General features: G+C 52.8%; 1 protein-coding gene across 10 annotated transcripts in view; it reads right to left on the bottom strand.

The window, feature by feature from the left end:
* Positions 1 to 9,574, bottom strand: part of SLC35E2B (solute carrier family 35 member E2B) — an 81,876-nt gene that overhangs the window by 53,908 nt on the left and 18,394 nt on the right. For 8 of the 10 annotated variants that reach the window (XM_019461095.2, XM_019461096.2, XM_019461098.2 and 5 more), the window contains 4 exons: positions 9,183 to 9,236; positions 8,604 to 8,676; positions 5,868 to 6,013; positions 965 to 3,769 (listed from right to left, as the gene is read on the bottom strand). In XM_019461095.2, coding sequence (XP_019316640.1) covers positions 3,532 to 3,769; positions 5,868 to 6,013; positions 8,604 to 8,676; positions 9,183 to 9,236 — 511 coding nt within the window. In that variant the 3' untranslated portion in view covers positions 965 to 3,531. The other 2 variants (XR_008420913.1, XM_019461104.2) reach the window with 2 other exon arrangements.

Below are 9,574 nucleotides of genomic sequence, written 5' to 3'. Positions count from 1 at the left end.
CACACATCTGCAAAGACTAGAAATGGCCAATCAGGTGAATGCAGGTTTTACTCAAATGAAAACAAAACAAAAAAGACAACGAAAGATTCTACCAGTTAGGACAGTTTCCAGCTCTGTTTGGAAATCTGGGCATGGATCCAGTGGCCATCAAACTCAGAATCAGAACCCTCAGGAAAACTGGAAGAAACTCTTCAAGGACAGCAAAATCAAAGGTTTTCCACCTGAGCCGGAGGGTGGTCAGCACAACCTCACCTCTGCTCTTGGCTCACGAGCCAGGACACAGGGAAACAGGCAGATTCACCAGGGGGGGCTGGGACAGTTTTAGTTGTAAACTAAGGAAATGAAGACGCCTCAGCCAGAGCATGTACGGATTTTATGAAAGAATAAAGCCCTTAGTATGACGGTCAAAGGCAAAAGAATTCTATCTGCAGTAGCGTCCTTGATTAATTTTTCCAACCCAGGGAAACGGAAAATGCTCCAGGCCTTAGGAAAGCACGACACTCAGACAGATGTAAAAAGCCATGATATGCGTCTGTCAAACCTACTGGTCTGTCCAAGTGACCGTTCACAAGCAAAAACCCACTGGTTTTGGGAAAAGAATCTCCAGCATGGGCTACGAGCACAACTTCGTTCGATACACCGCTTTGGATTCACCATGCCTATTTTTCTCAAATTAAAGACACATTTTTGGATTGTGCAAGAATATTCTCAGCTTTCCAGGGCAGATTATTTTAATGACGACATGCAACTGTGACTGTCGGAAAAAAAAAACAACAACAAAAACAACCCAAGGTTTTTATGCCACTCATAGTGGAAGTTTCCTTGAAAGTCAGATACATGTGTATTTAGAAGTATCAACGTAGGTAAGGTACCGACCCAACCCGACCTGACACCTGTTTGAAGTGTTTCTTTACAAAGGCACAGACAATGACCACGGACATAGGAAATGACCCGTGTAAGTGACGACAATGACACAAGCATGTTTGCAATGTATTATAAACATACTATAAACACTACTACACAAAGTTAATAAAAAACGTATGTCTGTACATTCATTAAACAAACGGCCACGACAGGCCATGTTTTGTCTCCTGGCAGGGTTGTCCCGGACATGCAGGACATGGACGGCTTCAGGGTGGAGACCATACAAAGAAGGAATGTAAGCCCCAGGCACGGGCAGTGCTGGCCACAGCTTGGGTTCTTAGGAAATGTTTCAAAAGCAGCTTTGTTGGAAATTACCTCATTTACTAATAATTTGGAGAAATCTTCATTTTGTTCCTGGTCCAAGAATATGGAAAATCAAAACCGGCAGAAAACCACTTGTGACAGGAGGCGGGGCACATGTGGTGTGCAGGGCGCTGGTTCCAGAGGAGACTCGGACCCGGGTCCCTAACGAGGCTCAGAAGCAGGTGCCGCCTACCTGGTTACTCGGATGAGGGCGTCTGTGAGAAGGCCAACGTGACAATCTTGCAACAGGATGACCGTAGACGTGTCTCCTCCTCTGCTCACATCTTGTCAGCAGCTGGCCACAGCCGGCCACAGCAGCCACATCGTTAAGGGCAGAGGCAGGGCCCTCTGGAAGCCGTCCTTTCCCACTGGGCCTCACAGACCCAGCACATCCCGCTGCCCAAGCTGCCTCCAGCAAGTACTCTTCGGTGTTTTTTGTGGAGGAAGGAGAGAGGAAGGGATAGAAACCTGGGGAAAGTCTCAGGAGAAACGTCTTCACAGTGGAGGTGAGCGTAGCGTGCGGGCGAGCACACCCCTGCCTGTGCTCTGGACGTAGGAAGTCAGCTTCATAAAAAGGTTACAGTTTTAAAGGCCTCAGTTTAACCCATCATCATGGCAAACTTTTTCAAGTAGGCAGAACTTAATGAGACTTATTATTGCTCTTTGTTTCCAAGAGATTTGATCTCCAGGAGGGCCTTTTTGAATATATTTTCCAGGTGACCAGTCAACTGGAAAACCAGTGAAAAGGTAATGGGAACCAAGGACCTGAACGACAGGGAGGGGAAATCAAATGAGGGAACCACCGGTGCCCGAAGCGCTCCTGTCAGCTGGTTCACTCAGCTGCAGCAGGCAGGCCTCAGCCGTGTGGCCAACCTCATCCTCTGTGTCGGGCTGCACATGCCACACCCCAGAGCTTGAACCTGGTGCCACGGAGAGGTATTAAAGCCTGGCTGGCAGCGGACGTGCCCCGATCAGAAACCCCACCAGGATGTGGGATGAGGAATAGGGTGAAGAGGTCAGGAGCCTCAACCCGACACAGGGCTCAGATACCCAGCGTGGTGGGTCCATCGCTCTGGGAGGGGAGAGCCAGGCTGAGCCAGGCTGTGGGTTCAGTATGGGTTACTTGCCATACAGGGTGCTTTCCAGAAGCCACCCGTGCCTGGGTTTTCTTCTTTAACACCTTCGCAGTCATTTTAAATGCAGTGTGACAAAAGCCGTAAACACTCCAAAAGATCTTCCCAGCACTCCACCTGCTCATTCATTCATGAGAGAAAACCTTAACACCCTTGTGCTTGAGACAAAATATGGCGTGGCTCCCGACCAGGTGAGTGATGGCAGGGGCACCTGCAGGGAACCCTTCCGAACTGCCTCTGTTACACACAAAGGCCCAGAAAACAAAAGGGAAGGTCAGTATGTCCCCATCCTGAGTTAAACACTACAGATGTCTGTCCCCTACCTCTGTGACCAGCCATCACCACATCGGGGGTCCCTGACTGAAGCGCCAGCCACAGGTGAGGGTTGGGACTCTCGGGAGGTGGAGGGCCTAGTGCGGTGGAGACCCTGAAAGGGGCGGGGCACCTTTCCCTAAGTGGTGCTGGATGCTGGCAGCTCTGGGGCAGGAAGGCAAGGGCCCAACATCCTGCCCACAGGAGCAGGGACCCTCATTTCTGTGCCCGTCTGATCCCTTCCCACTCTACTAGCCCCGTGCACTCAGCTGCTGTGGCCTCCGGCCCAGGCCGTGGGCGCCTTGGCCCTCTCTCAGCATGACAGACTCCCCAGATGGCCCAGGAGCAGAGTGTGCCTTCACGGGCCTTTGACGGCAAGCAGGGGGAGCCGAGCTCTCTGTGCTGGCACCGAGCAGCGGGGAGCAGCGCGCGCTGGCACCCGGATCCAGCTGTCACTTCACAGGGGTCCCCAGTAGCTGTCACACACAGAGAATGAGGGCGTGGCCTAACTGCAACCAGACCTGCAAGCTGGTGATGGGGGTGCAGAGGCCGTCTGGAAGTCCCGCCCCCTCGCGCGTGCTCAGCACAGGGTCAGCAGGAGGCAGATTTCACATTGTCTGGCCGTGGCTCAGCAGCAGCTGGCTCCGGTCTCCACCCCAGGAAGCGGACATCTGGGATCCCCGTTCAAGCTCCCGTTGGTTTTCACTGAAAACCTGAAATGGGAGCAGCGAAGGCGGCCCGTCCCGTGGCCTCCTGCACCCCACTGACCCAAGGAGGCCGGGTGTCTGCATCGGTGAGGGGGACAGCAGCAGTGGGCAGCGGCTTGGGGGCCCTGGCCACCCGCCGCAGCTTCCAGAGCTCAGTGGTGTGGTCTGGGGTCCTTGGGGGTCAGTGGCTCCGCTTCGTCCTCTGGCGTTGGGCTGGCGGCCACAGCCAGGCTCTGCATGGCCTCCCGCTGGCGCTGCTTGGCTTTGTTGTAGAGCAGGACGCCAGCCGTCACTAGGACGGTGCCGATGGCTGACAGGCTGGTGACTCTGTTGCCAAACACTATAATACTGAGCCAGATGGATAAGGCGTGCTTCACGGTGCTGGCGACACTGCAACGACAGGGGGTTACGGCCCGGGCTCGGCCCGCTGCCCAGCCGGCACAGACCCGGGGCTCCCTCGCTGGCTCCCTCCTGCTTTCTGGTCATTAGCAAAAATGTCAAACAGAAAAGCAGGGACATGTTATAATGAACAGCCATTATTCCCATCTTCTAGACTTAATTAACATTTCGCTCTATTTGCTTCATCCTTTTTCTTGGAGTGAATTATTTTTAAGCAAATTACAGACGTGATGACATTTTACTCCTAAATAGTTCAGCTTGCCGTCTAAAGAACAAGAGCACTTTGTGCACACCTATGGTAAGGACAGCACTGCATTCGAGGCTTGGAGCCCGTAGAAATGAAGTTACAAAACACACTGGAAAGTTAATAGTGCTGGTGTTTTGGGGTGATGGTGACTTCTGCTTTATTTCTGGAACTGTCCTGCCTTTCCCAAATTTCCTATAATGAGTAACTATTGCTCTTATGATATGAATAAAACACAAAAAAACCTATTTGCTTTAAAAAAGAATTAGGGGCGCCTGGGTGGCTCAGTCGGTTGAGTGCCCGGCTTCGGCTCAGGTCATGATCTCACCGTTTGTGAGTTCGAGCCCCGCGTCGGGCTCTGTGCTGACAGCTCAGAGCCTGGAGCCTGCTTCAGATACTGTGTCCCCCTCTCTCTCCGCCCCACCCCTGCTTGTGCTCTGTCTCTCTCTGTCTTTCAAGAATGAATAAACATAACAAAATTTTTTTAAAGAATTGGTTTTCTGCTTTTTGCCTTTTGTGAACCATCACTAAGGATCACTGAAAAACAAGGTTTCGGGACTATCCGGAAATAATTCCCGGCTCCAAACAGAAACCAGGGCACGTGACAGAGACAGTGACCACCATGCGCTTCAGAAGAACTTAAAAATCACGGCCATTGTCAACATTCTTGCAGACCCTCCCCATTCAAGACCCAGGAAACGTGAGGGCTGCACGGGTCGCAGGCCAGGGCACCGTGCTGGTGCCACCTGTGCCCGCGTGTGGCGGTGCTGCCCTTGGACCTCCGAGCTGCAGAATGTGACCAGTGCGGGGCACGGCTGCTGTGCTGACCTGGGCCAGACCGACGTGGGCAGGAGGAGCGAGAGCCAGCCAGAGAGGCCGTGGGGAGACAGAAACACGGCTGGCACGGCTCGACAAGCCTTCCACGCAGCGTGGTTCCATCAGGCCACTTCTCGGCCAGTTCAGAAATTAGAGAAAGTAAGGCCCGCTAACTTACACGACACGGTGTGGGCAAAGAATAGACTTCTAGGCCGCCGGAGGCGTTAGCTCACGCTTTTCTGCTTGTTATTGAAAACGTCCAGTCTGGAAATGGCGCTTTCATTGAACTTTTCCAGTTACAAAAATGAAGAGAAGGCGGTGAGGCCTCTGGCTCACCTCTCAGTTTCTGGAGGTGTGCCTCCAACATGGGAGCCAACGGCCATGTGTGGCTCCTCAAATTTAACTCGTTTAAGGGGCACCTGGGGGGGCTCAGTCGGTTAAGCATCCGACTTCGGCTCAGGTCACGATCTCACAGTTCGTGGGTTCAAGCCCCAGGTCGGGTTCTGTGCTGACAGCTCGGTGCCTGGAGCCTGCTTTGGATTCCATCTCTGTCTCTCTCTGCCCCTCCCCACTCGTGTACTGTCTCTCTCCCTCAAAATATGAATCAACATTGAAACAATTTTAAATCGCTTAAAATGAGATAAAATGAAGAATCCCGTCTCTTGTTGCACTCACCACACTTCAGGTGAACCACTGAGGCACACGGCTCCCCCACCGGACAGCCCAGAAGCGAACGTTCCAGCTTCACAGGCGAGTCCACGGACATGCTGTTCCCCACGGAAAAATACTTGAACCACTGCAAACACTTCCTGTGCTAACGTGTCGATTCCTGGTGGGGATTTCGTGAACTTTGCTGTGTTTCAAGTAGCACCAAGACAAAACAGCCTGGGAATCACGCCATGTGGCCACAGTCCTCACACTAGCAGTTTACAATCATAAATACCTTCCGTAAAAACACCTGGATTTAAATTCTTCTCCTCTGTAAGTGACCTGGACACACCTGGTCTCCTGGGAAGTCACCGTGCTTACCTGAAAGTGACGGGGGAGATTTTGCCCATGAGGGCATAGGCCGTGACACTCTGCAGGTGGAACAGGACGCCGTCCATCAGCAGCAGCAACACGACATCCTGACTGTAACTGAAGCTCTTCCCACTTCTCCCAGTCACCGGCAAGTCCTATGCGCAGAACAGAAATGATGCTCTGCGGGCGCCTGTCTTCCTTCTACTGATCACCGTCAGGAGAGCGCGGGGTCACACGTGCCCAGTAATCTGGGTAAACGAACCGATGCTGAGGAGTGCTCTGAAAATAGCCTTCTAGGGTGACACCCAAACAGTGCTGACCAACATTTTCAACATGCGTGTACACGTGGCCAATAAGCACAGGAGAAAGCACTGGACATCACCGATCATCAGGGAAACACAAATCAACAGCACGATGAGACCACCCCATACCCATCAGGATGTCTACCACCAAAAACAAAAAACCAGGGGCGCCTGGCTGGCTCAGTCGGTTAAGTGTCCGATTTCCGCTCAGGTCATGATCTCACGATTCCTGAGTTCGAGCCCCACGTTGGGCTCTGTGCTGACAGCTCAAGAGTCTGGGGCCTGCTTCGGATTCTGTGTCCCCCCTCTCTCTCTGCCCTTCCCCCTCTCACACTCTGTCTCTCGCTCAAAAATAAACAGAATTTTAAAAAATGAAAAAATAAATAAAAATGACAAGTGCTGACGAGGATGTGGGGCAGCTGAAGCCCTGAGCACGGCTGGTGGGTATGTAAAATGGTGCAGCCATTGTGGAAAACCGTCTGACTGCTCCTCAAAAAGTTAAACGGAGAACTACTAGGAGAACCAGCAATCCCGCCTCTGGGTACACGCCCCAAAGAACCGAAGGCAGGGTCTTGAACTGGTGTGTGCATGTTCACATTCACAGCAGGACTGTCCACAAGAGCCAGAATGTGGGAGGAACCCAGGTGTCCGTTAACAGACGGGTGGATGAACAAAACGTGGTCCCAAAACACAGCAGAATATCACCCAGCCCCAAAAAGGAGGAAATGCCAGGACCTGCTACAGAGTGGATGGACCTCGAGGTCATCATGCTCAGTGAAATAAGCCCGTCCCCAAAGGACAAATCCCATAGGATTCCACTTACATGAGGGACCTAGAGTCGTCAGATCCATTGGGACAGAAAGCACAGGGTAGGTGCCAGGGGCTGGGGGAGGGGTGAAGGAGTTCACAAATACGCCACTTCGGCATCAGGGTTATTTTGAGCTGAAGACCCTCAAAACACAGGAGCAAGAAGGGCTCTGGCGTCCCTTTCTCTCCCCGAGAAGCAGGGACAAAGGCCCCACGTGGAGGACGCCCACGCAGCAGGGGGAAAGGAACGCGCGCATCGCCAGGGACCCGAGCCCGGCGGACCTCGTTAAGGTCGCCCTCGCCTGCCTCCACCCCACACGCAGCCTACTTTCCCGCAGTCACCTCTCCCTGCTCAGCCTGGCGCGTGAGCGCTCCCGTCCTGGCTTCTTTATGAGGCTCCCGTGTCGCATAAAGCTTATGTGACTCGGGCTGTGGGCTTGTCCCCGTGAATCGTCCAGCTGGACACCCTAGGAGGAGAGGTAGAGTCTCACTTCCCCTATGGGGGAAATGGGGAGTTAGTGTTTAACAGAGACAGAGATTCAGTCTGAGATAATTAAAGTCTGCAAATGGATGGTGAGGATGCTTGCCTGACAGCCTGAACATACTTGACATATAGTTTAAAGCGGTTAGAATCATAAATTTTACGTTTACATAGATTTTACCACAGTACACATATTTTTAGATACGCACATTCTTTCAATCATTCCAATTCCAAAAGTGGATCCCAGAAAACCACCTTTTTTAAAAAAAGGTAATTTAGTTTATTTATTTGTTTTTAAAATTTCTTAATGTTTATTTACTTATTTGAGAGAGAGAGAGAGAGAGAGAGAGAATAAGCAGGGAAGGGCAGTGAGAAGGAGAGACAGAATCCCAAGCAGGCCCCGAGCTGTCAGCACAGAGCCCGACCTGGGGCTCGAACTCATGACTCGGATCATGACCTGAGCCAAGATCAAGAGTCGGACGCTTAACTGACTGACCCAGGTGCCTCCCAAGAAAAGCACCTTTATCTGGTAAAGACACAAGAAACTTCCAGTTCCGTGTGAAATGCACCAAGCAGTCAGGTGTCTGTCGAGGGGGCAGTGACAGGTCAGGGCATAGCTGGGCTCTGGAGCACAAGAATAGGACAGAATAGCCCAGTTCCATTTGTGTTTAAAAAAAAAGGTCTGCTCGGACAGATACATATGCTTTTATAAGACTGGTGGGATCACATGACATACATGTACCTGAGTACGTTCCTAGCTACGCAGACCCGTCTGGAAAGGGGCTTTGTAGGAGGGGGTCCAGGAGGGCTCACCGGACAGACCTCCTCTCTTGTTCATGTACTCCTGCTCTGCTGATTGCTCTAGGCGGGCACGCGTGACTTTGAAATAATAATACCAAAACGAGCAAGCCGAAACACCCTGACACAAAGATTTTCAGGAAACTCCCTCAGCTATGGCTTGGCCTCCTGGGGCACAAGGTTCGGCTCCCACCGGTCTCCCTCCTCCTCAAGTGCACCCTGCTGACCCTTCGTGAACGATGCCACGAAGCCGCCACGCCAAGGAGCTACCCACGGGACCGGAAAGTGAGACCCCTCCACCCCCGGATGGCTGGTGGCAACGGCAGCCTGGGTGCCGAGCGGCGCCCTGACACTCACCATGAAGAAGATCCAGGCGGGGATCAGCATGGCCACGGCCGCCGCGCTGGTGTAGAACTGGAGCTCCGCGGCCCTGCGGGGGCAACACACATGCCTGACGCTCTCTCCGCACGGCGGAGGCCGGCTTTCAACCAGACAGTTCACAGCGAGAATGCTCTAGAGAACCCGGGCGCCAGGGAGGGCCCGTGTGCCTGCCGGCCGCGTGCCTGGCGCACCCTGCAGGGCAGCCGCGAACGAGCCGGCCGTTGGGGTGCCTTGGCAGGGCAGCTGAAAACAGGTGGGGTTTTTCTTCCAAGTTTCCACAAAGCACTTTTACTTACTTGTTTTTTTAAGTTTATTTATTTCTTTAGTAATCTCTCCACCCAGCGTGGGTCTCAAACCCACGACCCTGAGATCTCAAGAATCACAGGCTCTTCTGACTGAGCCAGCCAGGCGCCCCGTCCACAGAGTACTTTTTAAAAGCCACTTAAGCCGAAGGGGGAAAGGTGTCGGGTCTACGGGGGATTCTGAAACTTCAAAAGGGCAGGGAGTCCTCTCGGGCCTATGAAATGGGGAGTTTCGCGGGCTAACGATACTTACGAGAACCTGTATTTGTCCCCGCTGAGGAGCTTTTTTGAAAAGACATTTTGCAAACTAGAATAAAGAAAAGAAGAGGTTACCCGGCGATACGAGAAGTTAGCACAGACCTCGACTGGACCAAGTGTTTGCGTCCTTCCTAAGCAGGGACAACGATGGCGGCCCCTCGGGGATGGCCCTGCATGTCCGCTGTGAGCCGGGCCCATGCTTGGGGGGCTCCTGGATGTCACTTCACTGTGACGGGGTCACCAGGCCTGGCCCCTTTACAGAAAGGTAAACTGAGGCACTCAGGTTGAGCAATGTACCTGACGTTACCTAGCTCTCAGGTGTCAAAGGATCCCAAAGTCCCTGCTCTCAGTGCTGCACAAAACCCCACCTTGAACCAAGAGTTCCCA

The sequence above is a fragment of the Panthera pardus genome, unplaced genomic scaffold (assembly GCF_024362965.1).
Source record: "Panthera pardus isolate Hobbes unplaced genomic scaffold, ASM2436296v1 HiC_scaffold_11, whole genome shotgun sequence".
NCBI lineage: Eukaryota > Metazoa > Chordata > Mammalia > Carnivora > Felidae > Panthera > Panthera pardus.
Note: the sequence above shows the minus strand (reverse complement) of the source record. Positions and strands in the feature narration are given on the sequence as shown.